The sequence below is a fragment of the Magnolia sinica genome, chromosome 8 (assembly GCF_029962835.1).
Source record: "Magnolia sinica isolate HGM2019 chromosome 8, MsV1, whole genome shotgun sequence".
Lineage (NCBI taxonomy): Eukaryota > Viridiplantae > Streptophyta > Magnoliopsida > Magnoliales > Magnoliaceae > Magnolia > Magnolia sinica.
In genome coordinates this window covers 1,017,536-1,042,292 of record NC_080580.1, presented here as the reverse complement: position 1 = coordinate 1,042,292, position 24,757 = coordinate 1,017,536, and the positions used below count along the sequence as shown (strand labels likewise).

Below are 24,757 nucleotides of genomic sequence, written 5' to 3'. Positions count from 1 at the left end.
CATGCACGGTATCTGAGGCATTAGGTGGTCCTCCATACTTCCCGGTGGGTACCAATATTACAAAAGCAATAATCGTTTCTAATTTTCTTTGAGTCTTTGGTTTTCTCTAAAATCATAAGTGGAATATGAGACGGTCAGACTGAGCTTTCAGTGTCACTATGATAGTCTTGAAATGCGAATTGAATATATCCGAGTTAGTGTAACCACACTTCAAGTTGTGAAAAAAGACTTATAATCACAGTGTCAGACTCGAAAAATCGAATAGCGAAGAAATAACTCAAGGTGACTACAATCCTGGACACTAATCAACCTAGTGCATTGTAATGCAAGAGATCCATAAAGCCATAAAAAACACATGCAACTGCCCATTATAATGACCAATCTTACAAGCAGTCTTAAGGGATTGTGCAACATCAAGAACCACTCTACAAGATCAAATTTGTTAGGCGGATCCCTGTAAGGCCATAAAAAGCACTGGGGCGCTAACCACCCAAAATCCATACTTACAACCACCATCAATACAAATCGTCAATCACGATGTGAAAGGGTTGTGATTTAATGCTCGTAAAGCTGCAAAAAGAGTAGGAATAAATCACAATGTTTTCCTCAACTCTCGAGAGACACCCGAATTACCTTAACCACATGAGTCATTTGATAATGACACTCCATTGGTAGTAGACTATACCATGTTTACATCTAATTCGAAAGGTGGGGTGTCAACTTGCTTTGGCATTCGACTACCCGCAACCTTTGCCAAAGAGGGACATCTGTAGACACCCCACATAAAACGAGGACAAGCCGCTCTTTAAGCTTCAACTTGACTTCAATAAATTATCTCCCACTGACATAGAAATTAGTAAAAATCTAAACGGGTCGAACTGGGAGCATACTCGGCATGTCTCGGAGACAACTAATGGACCTTATCGGCTAACGCTAAATCTAGTAGCAATTCGGTCATGATCGTGCATCCAAATTCTAAAACCTTGGAACTCTCAATATGTAGTAACCGATGTGATAAAAAAGAGAGGATAAAATGAACTCTCTCTACCTAAGGATCACTCTATGTACAACTTAGTCTTCTTGAATTGTGAGACCCGTATCTTAGCTCGTACCGTTTCGTAGGCCTCCGCGGTCCTCCGGTCGAATTTCGAAGACCCGCGATCTGTTATCGGTAGTTACGTGCAACCCTGAGTTGCATCCTATCGATCTGAGTAGGCTCGGCCTGAGACTTGTACCCTAGCGACCGTGCCGTCGCTGCGGTTCCAACACTGCGTCTCGCACTCCGAGGCGATAACCGAGCTAGGAGAGGTGGGCTCGCGTTCAGTATAAGAAAAATGTCATGCGTTGCAAATACTGAGGGAATCTCTACGACACATCACATCAATCCATCAATCAAATGTCAAGTACAACACCCATCCCCAAGTACAACGACCCTCCCCAAAGTCAACTCTCTCTCTTACAACCAAGTACATCCATCCATCACTCACCATCCCTCTCTCCCATCACTTTTCTCCCATCACCTCTCTCTCTCTCTCTCATTCTCTCTCTCATTCTCCAAGCAACCCACATCCAAGCAAGCTCCATGAGAGAGCTTTGTGTGGCCCACTTCCTATCTCCCATCCCTACCCTCCCAAAAACTAATCTCGACCATCGAATCTCATCCATTGGAGCTCTAGAATGCGTTGATGAAAGGAGAAGCCCATGATCAAAGGTGGGTGTTCATCATCTTGTTTTTTGATTTAGGGCCCACTTGTAATGGGACCCACTTGATGTATACATTGTATTTTGAGGGACTCATAGTGGCGGGGTCCCTCCCATCTCCACCGTTCTCTCTTTCTCCCTCTCTCTTTCTCTCTCTCTCTGTCTTTCTCTCTCTCCCTCTCTCTTTCTCTCTCTCTCTCTTTCATTTTTGATGATAAGGTGTGTGGCCCACCTGGCGTGTATGTGTATGGCCCACCATGATGTTTTTTTATATATATCCTGTCATCTCCCTGTGGGGCCCATCTTGCTGGACTGTCTAGCGGACGAGCTTGCTGCCCGACCGTCTGGACAGGCTCAAATGCAGAGAAAATGCAAATATCAGCTTGGTGAAACGTGGGGCCCATGCGATGTTTATGTAATCCAGACCGTCCAGACGCTAGGTCTAGACAGAGGGAAAACACGAATATCATCTTGATCCAAATCATGGTGGCCCACCCACGTGGCGCCACCATGATACATGTGATTTATCTACCCGTCCAGCCTCTTGGACGGTGTGATTCACCGTCCCTGTTGGTGGCTTTCATCCAGGTCATCCATCGAGGACATTGGATGTTGGCCTGACCTCTAAAAAAATATCAAATAATAAAATAATAATTGTGTTATTATAATATAATATATATATATATATATAAAGAGAGAGAGGGAAGGTGGGGTGGCCCATCTACGTGGGACCCACCCCGCATGTGTGGATCTTATCCACACCATCCAGCAATCTGGACGGGTGGGACCCACCTCCCATGTGATATATGTGTTACATCCAAACCGTCCACCCATTGGCGAGCTCTTCTTTAGGCTTGAGATAAAAAGATAAAGCAAATTCAAATATTTGGTGGGTCACGTACGTGGACCCCACCCATGATGTATGTATTACATCCACACCGTCCAAAGTGTCTGGACGGTGCTAGACTACCTTTGGACGGTGCTGTGGACCCCACCTCGATGTATGTTCCATATCACACCGTCCATAATGTTTGGACGGTGCTGGACAACGTCTGGATGGTGCTAATTTACATAGACAATGTTTGAATGGTGTTGATTTACATAGACAATGTTTGAATGGTGCTGATTTACCTGGACAATATTTGGATGGTGCTGATTTACCTGCATAATGTTTAGACAGTGCTGATCGTCATTAGTGGGCCATGTACCCCATGAAATGATAGTGTACAGTGATACACATGTTACACCTACAACTATTGAAATGATTTTGGTGTAGTCCAAGTCCACTTGAGGCCCATCGCTACGGCCCATCATGATGTATATTTGAGGCCCATATGATGGAGCCCACCTGCTTGAATCTGAGGCCTATGGGCAAGGCCCATTGTGATGTATTCATGGCCTATGGGCAAGGCCCATTGTGATATGTAATGTATCTGAGGCCCATGTGCAGGGCCCACCCATTGTGTATATAAGGCCCATGAGTGAGGCCCATTGTGATGTGTTCGAGGTCCATGTGATACGGCCCATCATGATGTGTATTAGGCCCATGTGATGCGGCCCACCGTGACGTGTAATAGGACCATGTGATGCGGCCCATAGTGCTGTGTATGTAGCCCTTATATGAGGCCCATTGCGATGTATATTAGGCCTTTTTGTGAGACCATTGGCCCACGATATGTTAGGCTCTATGTGGGCCACTTCTTGGGAGCAATGTTGGTTAAGTATCCACTCCTTGGGAATAATGTTGGTTGAATGTCCACATTGATGGGCAGTGATGGTTAAATGTCCACATTGTGACCTTCCCTTAGGCCTGGTTAGGCTCATTCTCATCATTCTCTAGTGGGTTAACACAAACGAATGGGCCTCATTGATATTGCTTGGACCATCATCGGTTGTCCATTTATGGACCCCGGCTTGCGTCGAGATAGAGACCAATTCCGATTATCGAGGCCGATTCTGATTGTCGAGGACGATTCCGATTGTCGAGGTCGATTCCAATTGTTGAGGACTGATTCCGATTATTGAGACTGATTCCGATTGTTAAGGCCGATTCCGATTATCGAGGCCGATTCCAATTGTCGAGGCCAATTCCGATTATTGAGGACTGATTCCAATTATCGAGGCCGATTTCGATTGTTGAGGCCGATTCCGATTGTTGGGGCCGATTCCGATTATTGAGGACTGATTCCGATTATCGAGGTCAATTCTGATTATCGTGACAGATTGTATAGGACGATTATCGAGGCCGATTATCGATGCTGATTATCGGTGCCGGTTGTCGATACCGATTATGAGTATGTGAAAGCATAGCATCATGATACATACCCATACGTATCATCTGCATATTTGATATAAGATATGATTGACCATTGCATATGTCATTGGGTAGGTTGCTATGAGACTCCCTAATAGGCAGAGATTGTCTCACATGAGCGCATGGTATACGCAGGATTAATGCAAGGCTGTATTGTATGACTCATGCATCTTACATTATGTGTTGTGATTACTATACGCCCTAGCGACATCAGGGTCGTAGCCTCCACAGACATGTCGTAAATAGCCAAATGGGACACCAAAAATATGTTACTAGCATCGGGTCGCCATAGATGACCCTGGGTGAAAATCTCCAAACCCTCTTGGTACCAGAGGATGCCCTAACGTCTAGACTGAGTAGATATATATGAGCGCATGAGGGTCGTATACCAGTAGACCTCGTCTCCCACTGTGTCGTGGTCAGTTGGGAGGGGGGTGTGACCTTACCCGACTGAGTGAGGGGGTAATATCTAGTTTGAGTTTGACCAGCTTGAGGAATGCGTCTACTATCGATGAGCTGGGCCCAATATTGGCAGACGGATAGTGATGTCTCTTCCACTTACTCGGTTGTGTACACGAATAGGGGCGGCAAGCTGACGTAGAGTGTAATAGACCCCGGTGATGATCCCAGAGATGTACAGTATTGTCATGTGGACTTATTGAGTATGAGTTGCATACTCATTCATTCATTCACTATCCACTAGGGCTAGAGGTGCGCAAATATTTGTTAAATGTACCTTCGCAATGGCCAGGATTTTTGTTGCAGCGCGTGACTAACCTGAGATCCGGAGTTTACCACATTGAGTCTGACTATCCAAATATAGGTATAGGATTGGTTTGGATAGAAGTCCCTTGTGGTGGACCTCGTAGCCTGCGATACTACTTACTATCATCCTAACTTCACACTCCAGCTTGGTTATTTCATTCGCATCGCATATTGTATTACATCTGCAAGCATATTACATTTTGGGTTGCTATGTTTCTGCACGTATATGGCCTAGACGGATATAGTAGGATTTACATATTACATTGTATCCTCGATATCTGATATTTGGCTTTCTATGACTCCTCATTTGCATAGCTGATCCGTATTGCGTACTCTGATATTGTATGATATATAGACTTGTTAGTATTTCCACTTACTCTGATATTGTATGATTTACAATCTTACCAGTATTTTCGATATTGTATGTTTATGGCATCATATTGAATACTTGACACTTACCTTGTGTACACACTTACACCACCCTCTAAGTTTTCTATAAGCTTATGCACGATAGATGCGTTCAGGTGACGTTAGGTTGTAGCAACATTGAGCTTGGAGTGTGCAGCAGTCTTCTGGAGCTTTGATTTTCAATTTTTTATTTATGTATTTCCCTTTCAGCATTGTATTCAAAAGTTTATATTAGTGGATATATGATGATGATGTTGCCTTTGTGATTTGGATAAACTTATGGTTATGCTTATTACGAGTTAAATGTACGTTGGAAAATCCTTCTTGTATGATCTCATGATTAAAATCTGGCATATAAGCACTGAGAGTCGAGAATGGGGTACTATAGAGGCTGTCGGCACCGGATTCGGCGATCGAGAATTTTGTGAACCCAGTTTTCGAGTTTGGGGCGTGACACGAATAATGTTATATTGAGGTGTAATAGGTCATATCTTCAAGATTAAGGAAAGAATAATCGTCCTTGTCCACAAAGTAGCCATGGTATTATTGAGAGAAAATTTTGACCAATCAAAGTGATTTATAATTCATTGGAAATGTGGTCAAAAGATCTTCCTAATGAACTTAAGTTTCATCCAATCCGAGTTATGATGAGAAAGATTCAGCTCGTTTATCAAAACCATGCATTGCTAAGTGACCAAAGCCATAAAAACTCTAGCCACACTTTAGATTAGTCAAACCCTGATTCGATTGAAGTAATTTCAGTTGCATTGAAAAGCTTATTAGGTGACATTTCCAATGATTCTAAGATCATCGAAAACAAACCATCGGTGAAATTGCAGACAATTGACTTCATCTACTAGATTGTCGTACTTTCGGCAGGTAAAATGAGATCCGATCGAAGTAATTTTAGTCTTATTAAGAAGCTTATCTGATTATCTTTCCAATGAGACTAAGATTACCAAAAACAGATGGATAACAAATAAGATATAAGCATTTAAACAATTTGCAAAAAAATAAAAAATAAAATTAATCATTACGTTTTTTTATATATTCTGCACACACACACATATATAATAAAAAAGTAATCATTACTTTTATAAAAAAAAATATTATAAAATAAATATATAAATGTGTGTGTGTGTGTGTGTGTGTGTGTGTGTATCTTATGGGCATTAAATCACAACCCGTTTAAACTACGGGCGCCCGCAACACAATCCGAAGAGTTGTGGTCGTTACTAGAAGAATTTGGCTGCTGACACTTACATAAGGAACCGAGGGACGAACGAAAATATACGGATACAGAAAGGAGAAAGAAAAGTAGGCCAGAGAGGGAGAAAATGAAGAGAAAGAAATAGAGAGTGAGAGAAAAAAAAAAAAAAACAAAACAAAGAGTATAAAGAGAGATAGAAAAATACAGGATGGTCCAAGGGTCGGAGTTCACTCAGATGTGCTGCTCAATGTGTCTTAAAAATTTTCAACATACCGACATGTTGCCCGACACAGAACATTTCGCTCCACATATTCCAAATGCATCAATTATATCCACATTTTCTTATATCTCATTCTGTATTATCATTTTTCTTTTATTTTTTATTACTTTATTTCACTGCCCAAGATCTTAAATTCTGCAAAGCAAGGCTAGTTGTCATTTTATTTTATTTATTGTATATTTACTTTATTTATCTACCCAGGGCCACTTGGCTTTGCGATGTAAGGGTAGATAGTTTTTTTCTTCTTATTTTTGCTTGATCAACCCTTATGGGTTATGTAAAGCATGACCAAATATATAATGTGAAATTCCGTTAAATCCTAAAAAATTATAAAATCTTGTAGAGTAGATACACGGGCAGAAAAAAGGTACTTAATCTATTCCTTTTCTATTACCAAGGCCCTTACTCAGAATTTATGGTTATAGACCAATCATGTGAGTCACTTGAGTTAAGAAATCGTGAGATTTTCTGACCCCTAAGCAATTCTATAGTTTCTAAATAACCATATATTTTGAATTTCATTTGGCTAGTGGTGACTCCGGATCAAATGAATTTTTACACCCGAGTCAATAACATACTTTCACTACACTATGAATCAATACAAAGTCAAGAAAGTGAGGTCACGATGCAGGGGGAGGCGTTAACAATAGCTTCAATATGCAGGTTAAAAGAAGATCCGAAATCATGCTTTTAAAGTCCATGCGTATGAGTGCTTGTATTTGGTCGTGGTGGCTTGACTTTCGCATAGAACTGTACACGAATCAAGCTAGCCCAATTAACTCACTCGACTCGGCCCGGGCCATTTTCTTCGCCCAAAACTGAGTTCGAGCCGAGTTCAAATAGGTTCCAGTTCGGCTCGACTCGGCCTGAAACCCGACTCGACCCAGTCTGACTTGGCCTATATATATATATATATATTTATATATATATATATATATATATATATATATATATATATATATATATATATATATATATATATATCCTAAATTCATATCGTAAATTCTTACCTAGTTATCCTAACCATTTACAGCAATCCAGGCCGTCCAAATCGTGTGTCCCTTTATATATGGAGCAAAGTTTAAAAAATCTATGACAAAAGCTCTTCTTAAAAATCAGCCATTTAAATCGTGGGTCTGAAACTCGGCCTGAACTTGCCTGATTACTGACCGAGCCAGGTTCGGGCTGGACATGTTGGCCTGATGACCAGGCCGGGCCGAGTTGAGCCCATTTCCACACGGTTCGGCCCGACCCCCCTACTTTCACGTTACTAAACCGCGTCTGCCGCGCAACCTAACGCGTTGTAGATGGGTGGATGTTTCATTTGTTTTACCATCCGTTCAAGTGGCAATGGTTTGTCGCGTGACAGGTCCAGTTGACTTCTATGAAGAGAAGCATTCAACAGGGAGATAAGAGAAAGAAAGCTTTGATCTGAATTTCTTTCTTTCTTGAGAGATAGAGAGAGTGAGAGAGAGAAGAGTGAGGAAAGATGGCCTTTGTTGAGTCCGTTGTCGGGTTCCTCCTCCAAAAACTCACTGACCCGATCATTCAAGAAGCCATTTTCTTAGATGGGGTTCGCGATCAAGTCGAATGGCTCGAGGAAGAATTCACACGGATGCGATGCTTCCTGAAAGACGCAGATGCCAAACAGGATTCAGATGTAAGAGTGAAGAACTGGGTGCGGAACGTGAGAAATGTTGCATATGATGCTGAGGACGCCATCGACATCTTTGTCTTCAAGATAGCACCCTTGAGGCAAAGAGGATTTCTGGGTCGCATCAGAAGGTATGCTTTCATCTTCCATGATTTGTCAGCTCTCCATAAATTGGGCTTGGAGATTGAACGGATAAAGACTAAAATCAGTTCGATCTCCGAAAGTAGGTTGGCTTATGGAATTGAAAATATAGGTCAGGGAGGAGGCACGAGCTCCTCGGGTCTAAGCCTCCAAGAGTGGAGGCTCACTTCTCCTCTTGCTCAAGAACCAGATTTTGTTGGGTTTGAAAAAGATTTGGAGATATTGGTGGATCGATTGACGAAGGGAAAGCGGCGTTTTGTTGTTTCTGTAGTTGGAATGGGTGGTCTTGGTAAGACCACTCTTACAAAAAAAGTTTATAACGACACCCGTGTTAAGACGCATTTTCAGTCTTTTGCATGGATTTCTATATCTCAAGAGTATGGTGTGAGAGATCTTCTTCAGAACATCATGAATTGCTATATGGTGCTCTCAGAAGAGGAGATCAAGAAAATGAATATCTTTCAGCTGAGGCATAAAATTTCAGAGTATTTGCAAGGTAAGAGATACCTGATGGTACTAGATGATATATGGACGAACGAAGCATGGGATGCTCTCAAGGATGCTTTCCCAGATATGAATAATGGAAGCAGGGTTATGCTCACCACGCGCAACAAAGACGTAGCTTTACATGCAGATGCACGAAGCCTGCCGTATGAATTACGATTTTTAGAAACAGATGAGAGTTGGGAATTGTTCTGTAAGAAAACATTCCCAAGACAAGATACCGATTGCCCTCCAGAATTGGAGACATTGGGAAGAGAGATTGTGGCAAAATGCCATGGTCTACCTCTTGCGATCGTAGTCATTGGAGGGCTGTTATCAAGGAAAGAGCCGTGGGAGTGGGAGAATATACACAAGAGCATTAGCTGGCAATTTGTTGAAGGACAGCCTGAAATCTCTAGAATCTTATCTTTGAGTTATAAAGATCTGCCCTATCACTTAAAGCCATGTTTTCTCTACTTGGGCATTTTTCCAGAAGACTATGAATTCCAGGCAAAGAAACTGATTCAATTGTGGGCCGCGGAAGGGTTGCTGCAACAGAGAGGGAATGAAAAACTAGAGGAGGTGGGAAAAGATTGTCTGAAAGAGTTGATTCAACGAAGTCTGATTCAGCTTGCTAAAAGAAGTTCGAGTGGGGGTATCAAAAGTTGCCGTATTCATGATCTTTTGCGGGATCTTTCCATATTAGAAGCAAAGGAAGATAAGTTTCTCCAAGTTCATCGTGAGAATGTGGATGCTCTGTCCACATCTACAGCTCGTCGACTTGCAATTTACCGTAATGCTTCAAGTGAGTGCACTTCTTCAAAATTTTCCGCTCCACGCCTTCGATCTTTCCTGATCTACACCCAAGTTGATGAGAAGCATGAAAGGAAACCAGAGAAGTTTCTTTACCAAGGCTTTAAATTACTCAGGGTGTTAGATCTACACAATGTAGCAATAAAAAGTCTACCGAGTGAGATAGGTGCACTGATCCACTTGAGATACCTTGGGTGTACCAACACTTTTTTAAAAATGCTCCCATCATCGATAGGCAATCTTCGCAATTTGCAAACACTGACTGTAACAACTTATAACGACGCCGTCAACATACCCATCATAATGGAGAAGATGAAACAGTTAAGACATGTCCAAGTGAAGAGCGCATATCAAGGGTCTAGTTATGTAAGTTGGGGTGTGATAAAAGGGCATGAACGAGTCAACCAGATTAGTAACCTCCAAACTCTATCATATGTAAAGGCCGGTGAATGGATGGTGGGTTGCTTGGGAAAGCTTACCAATCTTAGGAAACTAGGAATAAATTTAGATGATGGACCATATGTTGAGGTATTGTACAAATCCATTGTCAAATTGGACTGCCTGCAGTCCTTAAGTGTGAATGGGTCCCAGTTACCATCGAATTTGCATTTCACATGTCTTAGCAAGTTAATTAAGTTGCGTTTGGTTGGAATTTTAGAGAAGTTACCCGAGTCTACTGAATTCCCAACAAACCTCACCAAGCTCACCTTGTTACTCTCCCATTTAAAGCAAGACCCACTGGCGACGTTGGATAAGCTGAAAAACCTTCGCATTCTCAGATTGCTGAAAGGTTCATACGAGGGGAAGCAAATGGCTTGCTCTGAACAAGGGTTTCCTCAACTCGAATCCTTACATCTTGAAGATTTAGATCAATTAGCAGAGTGGAGTGTGGCGGAAGGAGCTATGCCAAGTCTTTTACATTTGCATATTAGTGGTTGCTGGCAATTGAAGATGCTTCCGGAAGGGCTGGAATACGTGACTACCCTCAGGAAATTGGAGTTGTGGAGCATGCATCAAGGATTCAAGGATAGGGTTGGAGACGGGGGAGAGGATTGGCATAAGGTTCAGCACATACCCTCCATCGACATACGCTCTAGGAACTTCTAAGCACTTGCACTTTCTGTCGTCGCGAGACCTACATTGGTGAGACTTCTTTCCACTCTTCATTTTTATTTACCTGTTAATTGATACTTAAATTTAGTACAATCATATGATTTTTTTCCTTCTTGTTTTTTGTAACTTACCTTTTGTATCCATACATTGTAAGGAAGACAGTATTTTATAATTTTGTAGAGTATGTGATTGTTTTTTAAATGGAAATTTGCATGTTAATGCTTCAACCAGGACCCTTTTTGGATGAAGCCATGCTAGCGGTCGTCTGGTTTGACACACGCAAGTCGCTGTATGTTGGATGAAACCATTGTTCGTCCATCTAGTTGACCTTCTTTGGTGGACCATTGCATAAATTCACATGGATGCGACAACTTTATATGTTTGGTTAGTGACTTTTCCTTGTTAAATGTGGACTGTAGACCATTTTTTGTTTGAAGGCTATTGATTTGATGGTTAGCATCATCTTGCCAGTTTGATTTTTTAATGATGGTCACAATAGGACCTCCCAAAAGAATTGCTTGGATCAATCAAATATAGAACGCCTGGGTTTAAGTACTTCTATTTTTCTGATGTGTTGCTTTAGTATGAATAGTTGCAGATCATTTTTAGGCAACCAGAGATTTGATTTGTAATCTCTTGATTTTATTGGTGATGCTACTAGGTGCGTTGGAGGTGATTGATGAGAGAGTTTACAGATGTGAATGATCAAGCTGCTCAACGGGTGCGGGCCACTATTGCAGCTTTCCTTGCTCAAAAATCAGGCTGTCTGTTCATAATAATGTGCCATACATGTATATTAAATGGTAACTGTCCATTTCATACACAAACATTTGGATCACCTGATTTGCATGGGACCTGATTCTTGGACCTAAGCATAAGTTGTGGGTGAGGTTTCCTAATCCCAAATGTGTGTGGAGCATTGCCCAACCAAATGCAGCTACATACACCAATGCAGAATAAGGGTGTGTGATAAGAGCTTTGTGGGGGACACTCTTAGGAATTTCTGGCTTAAAAATCAATTACTTAGGTGAACCACTGTGTATAAAACAAATGGATGTTTAGAAAGAGTTGTATATTTTGTCAACTTAGGAGCAAAAAGCCTGATTATTGTTCCATATTGGCATCTGCGGCTACACGTGGATGGTCATGATTCCACACAAGGGTGTGCTTTGCCTCTGTTTTAAGTTTGCTTCATATGGTTTTTTACTTGTTTGGTCCCTTATGATAGTTGGAGTTACAACATGTACAATGTTCAATTGCTCTAGCGTTGCTTTTGTTGTATGTAGGGAATGCATTTGGATTTGTCTGCATTTAATCCATGCTTTGAAGCCCATAATGGATTAATAAGTAATTTCACATCCTGGCTTGAAATTGGTTAGTGTTAGTAATATTCCTACAATTTAAAAAGTTCTCTATTTATTATAACCCAACCCAAGCAAAACTAATTGATAGTTACTTCTTATCCAATCTTTAGATCTATTTCCCAAGCAATTGATGTATTATTTTCCTAACCGTCTTTTGTAGGATTGATTTGACAGATTAGGAGCTTTGATCCATAAGATTTTTGGAGCATCTTTCTTTTATGACAGAGCCTATCAAATCAAAGTTTGGATCTTAGAACTACTATCTGCACTTGTAACTCACATCCAAACACTTTGACCATTTACATTAGGAACTTATACTTCCTGTTTTATCCATGATTAGTTTTTAAAGTTAGGTATATGCTTCAACTTCTTTTATAGATTTAATCAATCATATTCTAGCATACAACTTTCAGGTTTTAATCACAAATTGATTTCAGATTTTTTTTTTTTTTTTTTCTCTCACAGCAGAGATTGTGATGACCTATGCGTGCAAGTGACTAGATGAAGTGAAGAATGGTAGAATGGTTGACTCGACAGTGATGAGATGTTTGCATGATATTTCTAATTGTAACTTGATGATTCATGTATTATTTATTTATTTATTTATTTTTTTGTTACAGATCTTTCAATATGATAACATGAGTTTATATTCATTATATTTTTTGTACTTCAATCACACAAACAGTTCATTTAATGTTTGATTTATTCACTGTATGCATTGTCTGCCTGTAATATGTTAATTGAAATTTGAAATAAAGAGGAATTTCTTTACGGTGGAGGCCTAGAAGGGCTTCCACCATTTTTCTTTTTTAAGGTATCTCTGCCAACTGGGCCCTGTGTTTCAAGAATACATGTGGTTGATATGATGGGAAATGTTCCTAGCCATTGTTTGATGGCCTTCTCTTCATTGAATGTAGAATGCTGTCACATTTCTTTCTTAATTGGCCATCCTCTGGCAACTAATTGCATCATTAGGAATTTCAAATCTTGAAGACTAATTGAAGGATTGGCGTGTTCTATGGGGAATCCAGATTAGGCGAATGTTATCTACAGTTCGAAAAACTGAACAATGCGCTCCATTGCACAAATTTAAGAACTGTGCCTATGCCATAGAAACTCAATTGGAGCACCCAACATTATATACTACCAGTTTGTTTTTGGGGTATTGTATATGATGCTTAATGGAAAGAAATGGAGATTTTGTGATCGGCCCGATAATGCTGCAGGTAGGGCCCTCTGGTTGGAAGTTAAGATCATCTGACCACTGTGATCTTTAAGTTACGATAGCAGAGTTGAAAATTTCTACAATATGGACTAATGAGCATCTGGGCTTACAACAAGTGGGTGGAAAAAAATGATATTCTAATTATAGTTTTGCAGAGTGCCAGCAAGAGATTCAGGTTGAGGGAGTGCGGAAGTGTTTTTATTTTTTATTTTTTATTTTTTTATTTTAATGTTATCAAGTATAAACAGCTAGGAAGTACAAGCGGGGACATGATTCAGTAGCACAGTTCAAAGCCACAAAGGCACTTTATTAGAAGGATCATGCAACTAAGGATTCAATTATATAATAGAAGTGGACTCTGTTTTGGACATGCAATCATGTCAATATTGCTAAAACCTTCAAACATGAGAAGACACTGCAACTTCTTAAACAACAAATCTTTCTTCATCCAGAACATAAACAAGTCCATGTCATTATGTATGCCAAAGTTCTTTGTATCAAACAGATTCAATGGTTGGTGCATAGCAGTGGCCATCCAAAGTGGGCAAATCATATATCAAAGCTTCGATCACAGAAATAAGGGGACCACTTCCTTTTTTTAGGTACTAAATATGATAATATAATCATCAATCAAAAGAAATGGACTCTGCAATGTTTAAGGTGGGGGCCTCTGGCTGGATAGTTTGGATAATCTGACTGGCTGATTTTTAAATTTCAATTAGTGGGGCAGACAATTTTGAATGGTGTGGAAAAGAGAGGGTGGAATATGATTCAACTCTATAATACAAAGAGCCTCTGTTCTGGAGACATTGCTCCTTGAGAAACTTAGGTAAAGGAAAGATGTGGCAATACTAGATTAGAACTATGGTAGACTGAGTGAAAGATACCTCGTTTCAACACTGAGGTCTTGGTATCCATTTCCTAGTGGGGGTTGCTAACAGTGAAGTGTGAACTGACAGTGGGGTGTACTAACAAGCTAAGCAAAAAGAAGAAGAAGAAGAAGAAGATTAGGACTGTATGATCAGGGTCATTTAATGAATGTGGCGGAACTGAACTATGCACAAGGCACGGCCCAAACTGAGGTAGGCGCTAGGCACAGAACTCTCTTATAGTGGGCACAGAGTCCAGAGACTTATCTTTTTTTCTTTTTTCTTTTTTTCTTTTTTTCTCTCAAATGGAGCCCCAACGGAGTATTTATAGGTGATCTGATAGACACAATGGCCCTAGGTGACTATTGTCCCACACCAAAAAGCAAGAAGGGCCGTCATGCTTTAATTGGTCGGTTCAGAAGATTTCCATCATCCCGAGTCTTACGAAAATGCATGCATCTCCCTTGTTAAAAAAAATGAATTGAAGCAATTTTAGGCTCCTTGGTAAGATAATTTGACAAGCTTTACAGCGAGACAAGAATTACTTGATTTGAAGGTCATCTAACCCATCAAAAGTGGGGCTAAGGTCCCTGATGGCACGACCCATTATGCCCACACCCTCAGCTTTAATTAACTAACCGGATCTCCCTAGTTACACCTCGAATCTGAGTGATCTCAACGAAAAGGTAATTCAACAAGCTTTCTAATGAGCTAAGAATCACTTCATTTCAAAACCATTTGGTCTAAAGTCTTCCATTTGTAACATCATTCCCATTTCAACTCTTGGTTGTGTGTGCTTAGACCTTCAGATAAACCTTTACCCTAATGCAACTTAGAAAAGTTATATTTCCAGCGGCAGCAATAGTATATAGTTCAACCATTCTTTTTTGTCTCTCTCTAAATACATTCTTCTAAATGTTATGCTTTTATGGGTTTGATCCATAGCTCAACAATAAACAGCCAGATTTTCAACGATGAGTTCTCAAGCAGTATTTTAAGTATCAACGATATCAGCCGGTATATCCCACGATATATCTTGTATCCCACCTGTGCGATACACAACGCACAAGTAGTGGGATATATCCCACATTTTGATTTGGTGAGCATTTTCGATTTCTTTTTCTATAAATCATATTAAATCAGTATAAAATTGTTATAAAATTGGGATATTTCATGTTTTGCATGAAAAATCATGAATTGAGAGCTTTGATTTCGAGATTGGGAGGAGATGGACTAAGTTGCAAAAAATTAAAAAAATAAAAATAAATCAAATTTCCGAATTTCTCATAAATCGGCTGCAATCTTTGCATCCAAACATAAAATCAAACTGTATGTAATCCGATCTAGTGATTCTTCTTTTACTTTTGAATGTATTGCATGTGTTTACACACGTCTTTTTACATTTATAAATTATATGAATAGACTTTGAATATACTTGCATCAATTCAATTAGACAACGCATAAATTAGGACCCCATACAAAGAAAACCTATCATGTGCACACATTTTTTTGTAATATTTTATTTATAATTAAGTGTGTACGTCTTTTTTTAATAAACACTAAAGTTTCATTGAAAAAATTGACCAATTTCCCAATGTTTACTCATGTTTCCAATAATAGTGATACATCACGTAATACAACCGATATACCCCATGCGATAATCAATATGTATTCATATCCCAAGGGTGCAATACGTAATGCAGGACCGATATTTCGAACACTGTTTTAAAGTTCAAACCCAGCTTACCTGTCAAAGAAAAAAAAATAAAAATAAAAATAAAAACCTTATGCTTCTGTAAACCCATGTTAGAAGTAATATTTTGTATTATCAAATAAAGGTATGGACATGCCACAATGTTGGTATTTTCCACCGTGGTAGGGTGATAACTCCAACCCATGTTTGATCCCAAGATGCATATATAATTTGAAGTTGTATAGGCACAAAACCTTGCTATCTGTGAGCACTTTAGTCAGATAGATTATATTTTCATTAGGCTAACTCATGTATAAGTAAATGAGTGTGACGCCATGCCAATGCTTCCACCTCAACGGAACCAAACAATTGTGGTCATTGTCATCATCTAAGCCTTATCATACCCCTACCTGAGGTGAGATACACGAATCCCGGAACCAAATGACTGTATCAAACACAAACGGCACTATACTGGGTATTGAAGAAGCCCCCCAATCAAAAACAATTCACAGGAATTATATATATATATATATATATATATATATATATATATATATAATTCTTCCCAATGAAAATAAAGCAAATCACATAAACAAATATTTAAGTTACATGGTATTTGGCTTACAAAAGAGTGTAGAGAATCAAGAAACTTACACCTTATGGAAGATATAAGCCTTCCCATGCCTGAAATGGAAAGACCAAATTAAAGGAAACAAGAAATCTTTTTTGTCAGAATGTTTGCTGCTCTCACTATCTTGACTTGCAAACATCGAAGATAATAAAACCAAAAGAATTCCAGTTCAATTAGCCTAAAAGAAGTAAAAGCTGTTTATGTGATGCGGTTTACAGCTTGAGACAAAAAATAAGTGCCATAGTCACTGATCGCAAGTAAAACTTTCTATACAGCATATGATCAGATCAGATGAATTTTCCTACTGAAAATAAAGCAGGATGTCAAACCAACATGGAATAGCAAGAAGAAATGTCAGTTAATGCATGGGAAGCCAACAGAACACAAAATATTCAGTTTATGCAGATTATTTACCCATGGTAGAGGTAAGAAATGATAATGCATGATTCATGGAATTTTGAGGTCTTCATATTGTCGTGTCAACATCAAATTCTATGCAGCATAGATTTCACTGAACTAAAGAGAAACATCATGAAGCTACAAACTGCAGTAGAACTCCAATATGCACCCTGATACATTTCATAGTCATTTCCAATATCTTTAGTTCTGGTTGTAGGACACCCAGTTTCTGTAGGCAATAAGAAAAATAGCAGGCAGTAAAACATAATAGTTATGGGTGCTGGGTTTCAAGTTCATCTTCTTTATATTCTATTACCATTGCAAGAAAGACAGTGATCTCCTACCAAAACAAAAGCTGCTATCTATAAATGAAGATCAATGCAAAGGTGTCCTGCTGAGTAAATATTGTGCTTATGAAATCTGAACACATGTACTGTGCCATATTCAGCAAATGCAATTTTGATTCCAGTCTTTTCTAGAGTAATTTATTTGCCCAAAAGCCAGACTAAGGAGTTGGTGGCTAGTCAGCATTTGAATTTCTAAAGCTTCGATCGGGGTTTCCTTTCATTCAAAACTCAGACACAATTCAATACCAGACCCTACAAAGATCATCATCTTATCTACGCATGAGGCTATGTGAAAGAAAAAGTGTTGAAGGATAAAGGCCAACAAAAAACGAAGCTGTGTTTCGATGCATAACTAAATTGAGTTGTAAACACCAGTCTAATCAAGAGGAAATGAAAGAAATTTAATGATGATTTCTGGTACCAAGATTGAGGAATAGCCCAGCCCTCAAATTGGGGTTGCATGTTTTTCAAGTCTGTCCTGAAATTAATGTAATTGCAATTTGGCAATTTGTCCCGAATGGTAAGGAAGGAAATCAATATTCAGTTTCGTTTCCACTTTATTATCAGACTAAGAATTGCAATTCAATTACACAGTGCATCCAAATGCACCCGTAGTAATTATGAACGAATTTACTAGAAAATGGCAAAAATTCAAATGGGTTGTCTACTAATCCCTCTTCACTCACAAGAAATTCCTCCAGTTTTACCAAAATGCACAGAACAACACTGACCCAGCATTCTACAGGACTGAAAAATTCGTCAAGAACATTCAAAGCCCAATGGGTTTCCTACAAATTCCTATTCACACAAGAAATCCCTCCAACCATTATTAAAAGAATGCTTGGAAAACATCAATCCAGAAATCCACATGGACGGCAAATCCATCAAGAACTCACAAAAGGATAAAAATGCAAATGGGGTATCCACAAATTCATCTATGCAGACTATAGGCTAATATATCTTTCCATTTAGAAAGGAGAACTTTGAAGAGAATAGGAGAATTGTTGTATTGCTTCTTCGTTCTTGAAAATAAATTACATACATATATTTATAGACTTTTAGGTACATTCAACAAATAAAAACTACTTAATAGTTGCATCTAAAAACTAAAAGACGTGCCTTTTCAACTAAGAGACATGTACCTTTTCACAAATTTCTAAGCATGAATACATGCATGTTCAAAACCCTTAGTATTCCATAATGTGCATGTATTGGAACAAATACATATATCTAATAAAGTACATGTACATGTATTGGAACGCATACATATGTATCTATTTAAAGTGCATTAATTCAACACTCCCCCTTAATGCACTTTCTAAATTACTCCCAACATCTATCAAAGATGACAAAACCAGCCTTTTGGAAGTGCCTTGGTGAACATGTCAGCCATATGTTCTTTCATCTTGCAATACTTCAAGTTAATCTCACAACTCTCAACAATTTTGCGAATGAAGTGATGCTTGATCGCAATATATATACTTCGCCTTGTTATGATATAATTGATTTTTTGCAATTGAGATGGTTGACATGTTGTCACAATATATAGTAGTTTCTTCATTTTGCTTTTCGCCCATATGTTCAAGAATTCTTCATAGCCATATTGCTTGAGAAACCGCAACAGATGCTGCTGCATACTTTGCTTCTGCAGTAGATTGAGTAACTGTACTTTGTTTCTTTGATGCCTAAGAAAATATCCCAGATCCAAAAGAGAAAGTGTACACTGGTGTGCTTTTCATATCATCTATGGATCCTGCCCAATTACTATCTGTATATCCTACTAACTTTTAAGTTTGGGATAGGAGTATACATGATTCCAAAGTCCAACATTCCTTGGTTGTATCGCAACATCCTTTTTGCAACTCTTAATTAAGTGAGTCTGATTTGGACAATTCATGAATCTTGAGGGTAAACTCGCAGCAAATATAATATCAAACCTTGTAGTAGGGAATAGTTTTTTAATTAGCGTGTGGTGTATAACATAGCGTTTGGCCCTTTATAGCGTGTAGCTATAGAGAGAGAGGAACCTTGGAGATGATGTCTTAGTAGACGGCGAGATGAGTCTGGCAGTGCTTGCAGCTGTAGATCTTCCCTTCAAGATTATCAAAAGTAACCTGCCCATATCTTCGCTTCTTCTAGTAATCTCTATCCCTCAACTCTTACTCTCTCTCTCTCTCTTCAAATGTAGAAAGAGAATCAATCAATCTCAGAGGATAAAAGGAAGGGAAAGTGAGGGGAAGAAAATCACAAGTTACCTGCTTTTGCGACAATCGTTAATGTGGAATTTGCTGCAGAGAGAGAAGATCACGCAGGTTGTAGGGAGCCCGCGCAAAAAATAAGCTCTATGGGGCCACCGTGTTGTTATTTTTACTTAAATTCATTCTGTTCGTCAATTTCTCTAGATCATGCGTGGGACGTAAGAATGAAAATGAGGCGTATCCAAAGCTAAAGCGAGCCACACCATAGGTCATTCCATTGTTTCCAATGGTGAGCTTCATTTTTTTAGCTAACCTCCTAATACGAGGAATGGGGATTGGAAATCACAGAATGGCAAATAATTAGCAGTTAAGATCACTAAATTGGTCAGTTGTTTGGTCGGCGGGATCCGAATATTAATCCATCCGCTAGATGGTGATGGGCAATTACTCAGCACACGGCCCACCAATTGCATGGCCTTAATTGATGTCTATGCATTCCATGCATACATTAATAATTTAGATCAATAGCAAGCGGAGCTCTTGAATATATGGAACTGAATTGGGCCCATGAATCTTTATTATTCTAAGTATATTTTGAATTTTTTAATATAATGGATCCTAAATCTAATTATTATCAATTTAATTTATAGAAATAAATACAATCTAATGATATTAATCATGTGTGTTGCCCTTAAGAAAGAATTTTCAAGAAAATGCCTCACTGTCACCAACTCTGAAAGATGAAATCAATCCAAAGGATTTAGAACTTATTCTTAGGTAAATCAATTACGAAATGAAATGAAACATGAAACAGCTGAATCATGCAATTTTCATGGAGATATATTTTTGCAGAAACATTTCAATACTATTAAGAATCTTGCTCTTCTCTTTTTTCCTTTTCATTCCTGCCATTGATTAATGCTGAATCGTTCGAGTTATACCTGGATTCATTCAACTCGGACACAGCTAGGACTCATATACCCGAACCCGAACAAGTTGGGATGAGTCGCCGAGTAAAAAAAAACCGTGTCCTGTACTCTGCTCATCACATCTTTCGTTCCATATGTCCAAAAGCATATCATGTGGACGCGTGGAGAACTTAGCAAATGCCAATAAATCAGGCCAAGCCAATCATCTGAGGAAGATAGCAGGCGAGAAAGGCAATCACTCGCTTATATTCAATGAAAACGTGTGGCCCACCTGATGAGCGCACTAGCATTATCTTTGTTTGGAGAAGGGTATCATAAAATAGAGCCTCACCTAGTGCACGGCTTAGATGCCACACGCGTTGGACATGTTGCAGTTAATACACAAATTAAGGGCGAGATTAATTAATCCAGATCACCCAATCCCTGCAATTTTGACAGTATGCTGATGTATAGAAGGTCGCAGACACTTTCATGGCCGAGATGGACCAGAGAAGGCCCGACCGGAGGCAGAGTTGATCAGGACAGTCAAAACCTTCAAATAGTCATATCTCGCAAACAAGAATAAGTTTTTTGATATATCATATACGATTTTGGGTAGGAGAAGCTACTTTAGCCGACCAACCCTGCTATGCCAGGTTGCCCACACTGGATTTGTGAGATTCCATCAGATCTACGGTCGAAAGTTTATTTTATTTCCATTTTTACTATAAATAGTAAGTTTTAATTCCATTATAACTTTTGATCCTTTGAGTTGTAAGAGCTGTGCCCAACATGAAAAAGGCTTTAAAAAAACTAGGAGAATAACTTAGAATCATAACGGTCTATAAATAGTAAGTTTACTATTTATCAGGGAGTTTGAGTTTGAAACTCTGTCATAAATTTGATTTTACTATTTAAATGATTGTAATTTTTATTTATTTATTTTTTTCCTCAATCAATTTATTTCAAAATATTAGAAATTATTTTTGTTTTCATCCCTCGCGGAAGACGGTGATCGACCTCATCACGTCCTTCCCTGTCATAAATGGTCCAAAATTAGTGTCCAAGACCGGCACATGCAAACGCTTAGGGCTTACAAGTGTCGTACAACTGAAAGATTAGCCATGGAAAATATAAAAATACAACGACAGTAGGCCTAGAAATGTCCAACGTTTTACTGATTTACAAAATGCAGATACAAAGTAATAGCGCAGTTTAGTGGGAGAACCAAAGCAAGCAAGAAAGAGTGCATGAGATGTAGATGAGAAGAGAGGGAGAAAAGACTCTTTTAGGAGGAGAAGTTATCAATGATGGTGGTGTGAAGTGGGTCACTCAAGTGAGTGGCCCAGTTGTTGAGTGGACCCTTGCCGGTGACGGCCGCCTGCACGGCGAAGCCCAAGAATCCAACCATGGCGAGGCGGGCGTGCTTGATCTCAGCCAATTGGAGGGAGGCCTTCTTCTCAGGATCAGAGGCGAGGCCGAGTGGGTCGAAGAACTTACCGCCGGGGTAGAGCCGCTTTTCCGGGTCGAGCTCACCGTTCCTTTGGAACTCAATGTAGCCAATTACAAGAACTTCGATCCATATCAATGTAGTCATGGAGAATGGAAGTGGAAGTCCCAGATAGGAAGACCCATCCACCAGCTCTACCTGAAAACCATGGCAATATTCCTCAGTTTAACACTTCTCAGAAGTTCGTTATTGACGGTTAGGACTTGTAACAAGGCATTTTTATAATGTGGCACGCATGTGGAACATCTAAGCCGTTCATCAGGTAGGCTCACTGATGCAGTAGATGCCCTGGACTAAATGATCATAGAGGTCGATCAACTCATCTGGTGGGCCAAAATGGACGACATGCTAGAGAGATCTGGGCCGTTCATCATGCCCGACCTATCGATGGCTGTTCACTAACTAATAAGTGGTTAGCAAAAGGGCATCCAACAGTCCACATTCATTGGGAATGTGTGGGCCACATGATGAACGGTCTGGACTAACATTTTCCTGACGAAGGTCCTCCATCAAAAGTGCGTCCCACCATCTAGACGGTTTAGATTGATGCTTGGGTCATCCTATTTCAATAAGAAGAAGCATTTCCAATCCTACGGTTGAGGTCAAGTATACAAATTCAGACGAAATTACCCTGACAGTTCAAAGAAAAGAACACGCAAGGGCATAAACGTCAAACGTACCTTCCCAGCATCCTGCCATGTCACACCAGTGAGAGATTCGACTGCGAGAGCGCCGAGGGTGGCGAGCATGGCCCAGCGCCCGTGTATCAACTCACACTCACGGAACCGCTGCAGGCCAAAGACCTCAGTGTAGGGCTGGAAGGGCGTGGATTTCACGTCGGAGGTCTCGAACCGTGTCCCGATCAGATCGCCCGCTTGGTTCTTCGCCAGGTTCTGGTCCAACGAGTCGAGCTCGAACTGCAAGTACTCAGCGGGTTTTCCAAGCCCGAACGGGTCGAACCCATAGTCTCCGACCAGGCTCCCGTCCAACCACTCCGGCGCCTTCGCACCCGGGTACCAGAGCGGCCGATCCGAAGTCGGCTTGGACCCGGATTTCTTCACTGCCTTCTTCCCTCCGAACCCGAACCGCGCTTGGAATCTCCCGCCATTCGCCTGCGATTTCTGTAGGCGGGTGCCGAGGAAGGTGGACGCGGCTGCGGCTGTTGTGGTGGCCATGGCGTGAGGCTAACGTGCGCTGGGTGGGTGGTTAACACGAGTGAAATGTGTTTGGAAATGGTGGGGAGGAGAAACTGAGCTATATAGCTTTGGTGCGGTTTATCCACGGGGTTTGATCTCTGACCGTTGGTTGCGATGGGCGTATCCGTCTAACGGCTGTGGTGATCTCGGTCTTATCTTTTGCCTTATCGCAATGTCGTCCACCTGGCATTGCTTTCGTTGGGAAGGGGACGTTTTTTTTGTGGCTGGAATTGAATGGTAGGAGAGAAGATCTGGAGCCTGGTTGCTGATTTTTTTTCAGATTATTCTATGGAGTGGAGAGTATGGTACTCCATTCGAGTACTGGACTATATACTCCACCTATCTCCACCGTTCATTAATGGGACCCACGTGGATCTCCGGACAGTTCTTCTCGAGGGATCCGTTTATAGGTCGAGTACCATGGCCTGGGGAATTGTTATTAAGGGTGGTGGACTGCATTAATCAATTGGATGGTCGGAGTTGTCCTTGTGACCTTCTGATTGGTGCAATCTTTGAGATATGGTCCATCTATGATGGGTTGACTAGATGTGTGGAACGGATTGGAATTTCGGATCACTTTTGTACGGTGGAAATTGATATAGGTTTTGTTTATTTGATGCCCTGATGGAGCAGGAGTATGGACCTTGCTGTGTGTTTACAGTTCACCGTTACACGTGGACGCGGATTGCTACTGACACTGTCAGTAGCTACTGGATGGTGCTCTGTGGGCCCACCATGATGTTTGTGTTTTATCCACGCCGTCCATTCATTTTATCCGCTCATTTTAGGGTATGAGCCCAAAAAAGCGGCTTATTAAAATCTCAAGTGGACCACACCGCTAGAATGATTGAAATCCCACCATTAAAGACTTGTTGGGGCCAGAAAAGCTTTGGATACAGCCGATGTTTGTGTTTTCCCCTTTATCCAGGTCGTTGTGACCTAATCAAAAGGAAGTTTTTAATGGTCGAGATTCAATAACCACTGTTTTCCCATAGTGTCGTTCACCTTATTTTGATCTGCTTCAATTTCGGCTCATGCCCTAAGATAAGAATTCAAAATGGATGGACGGTCTCGATATACACATACATCAGTGTGGGATCCACAGAGGACCGTCCAGTAGCGACACTGCATCCCTCACACATGTGCATGCATACATGTGCACGTGTTCGCTCCAATTTAGGCACGGATAGGGTGGCAATGGACAAGGTTTAGGCCAGGCTAGGTTAGAACCAGGCCGTTATATTTATTTGCCGGTGACCTTTTTCACTCGTTTGAGTTTCAACACGAGGTCATGAGTTCCAGCACCCATTGTTATGTGAGTGTGTGGACATAAGTCCAGGTCCGGAACAACCCTCCTACCAGCATCTGTTGGCCAAGCAATCACCTATGCACAAACAACTAAACATTTTTAGTTCAAAATTCAGAAGTAGAATAATATATATATCTGTAAGATAATACACATGTATATCAGGTTGAGCTAAAAAATAAGCTAAAATGACTAGAGTCCAAGTCTGCCTTCAAAAATGACTGAGCCA

The 24,757-nt window shown here is 40.2% G+C and overlaps 2 protein-coding genes across 15 annotated transcripts; one reads left to right on the top strand and one right to left on the bottom strand.

Moving 5' to 3' along the window:
• Positions 1-8,071: 8,071 nt before the first annotated feature.
• On the top strand, positions 8,072-13,059 carry LOC131252540 (putative disease resistance protein At1g50180). 14 transcript variants are annotated; one of them, XR_009174522.1, is made up of 4 exons: positions 8,072-10,912; positions 11,114-11,266; positions 11,544-11,603; positions 12,715-13,059. XR_009174522.1 is itself a non-coding variant. In XM_058253132.1 (2 exons), exon 1 carries the CDS (start codon positions 8,168-8,170, stop codon positions 10,874-10,876), a length of 2,709 nt encoding a protein of 902 aa, XP_058109115.1. In that variant the 5' UTR covers positions 8,072-8,167; the 3' UTR covers positions 10,877-10,912; positions 12,715-13,059. The 14 variants fall into 14 exon arrangements, 4 of the variants coding, with proteins under 4 accessions (XP_058109115.1, XP_058109114.1, XP_058109112.1 ...); XR_009174520.1 differs by having other exon boundaries at positions 12,712-13,059; XR_009174518.1 differs by having other exon boundaries at positions 11,544-11,685.
• Positions 13,060-21,667: 8,608 nt separating this feature from the next.
• Positions 21,668-23,269, bottom strand: LOC131252539 (chlorophyll a-b binding protein CP29.2, chloroplastic-like). The gene is made up of 2 exons (XM_058253127.1): positions 22,707-23,269; positions 21,668-22,164 (listed from the first exon to the last, which is right to left on the bottom strand). The coding sequence occupies exons 1-2, from the start codon at positions 23,199-23,201 to the stop codon at positions 21,805-21,807; spliced, it is 855 nt and encodes a 284-aa protein (XP_058109110.1). The 5' UTR covers positions 23,202-23,269; the 3' UTR covers positions 21,668-21,804.
• Positions 23,270-24,757: the final 1,488 nt, after the last annotated feature.

What these genes read in the sequence shown, in the direction of transcription:
- LOC131252540 (XM_058253132.1), top strand. Translation starts at nt 8,168, where the DNA reads ATGGCCTTTGTTGAGTCCGTTGTCGGGTTCCTCCTCCAAAAACTCACT.
- LOC131252539 (XM_058253127.1), bottom strand. Translation starts at nt 23,201, where the DNA reads ATGGCCACCACAACAGCCGCAGCCGCGTCCACCTTCCTCGGCACCCGC. An exon ending in CATGGCAGGATGCTGGGAAG is followed by an intron (nt 22,165 to 22,706) that starts GTACGTTTGACG and finishes CATGGTTTTCAG; the next exon opens with GTAGAGCTGGTGGATGGGTC.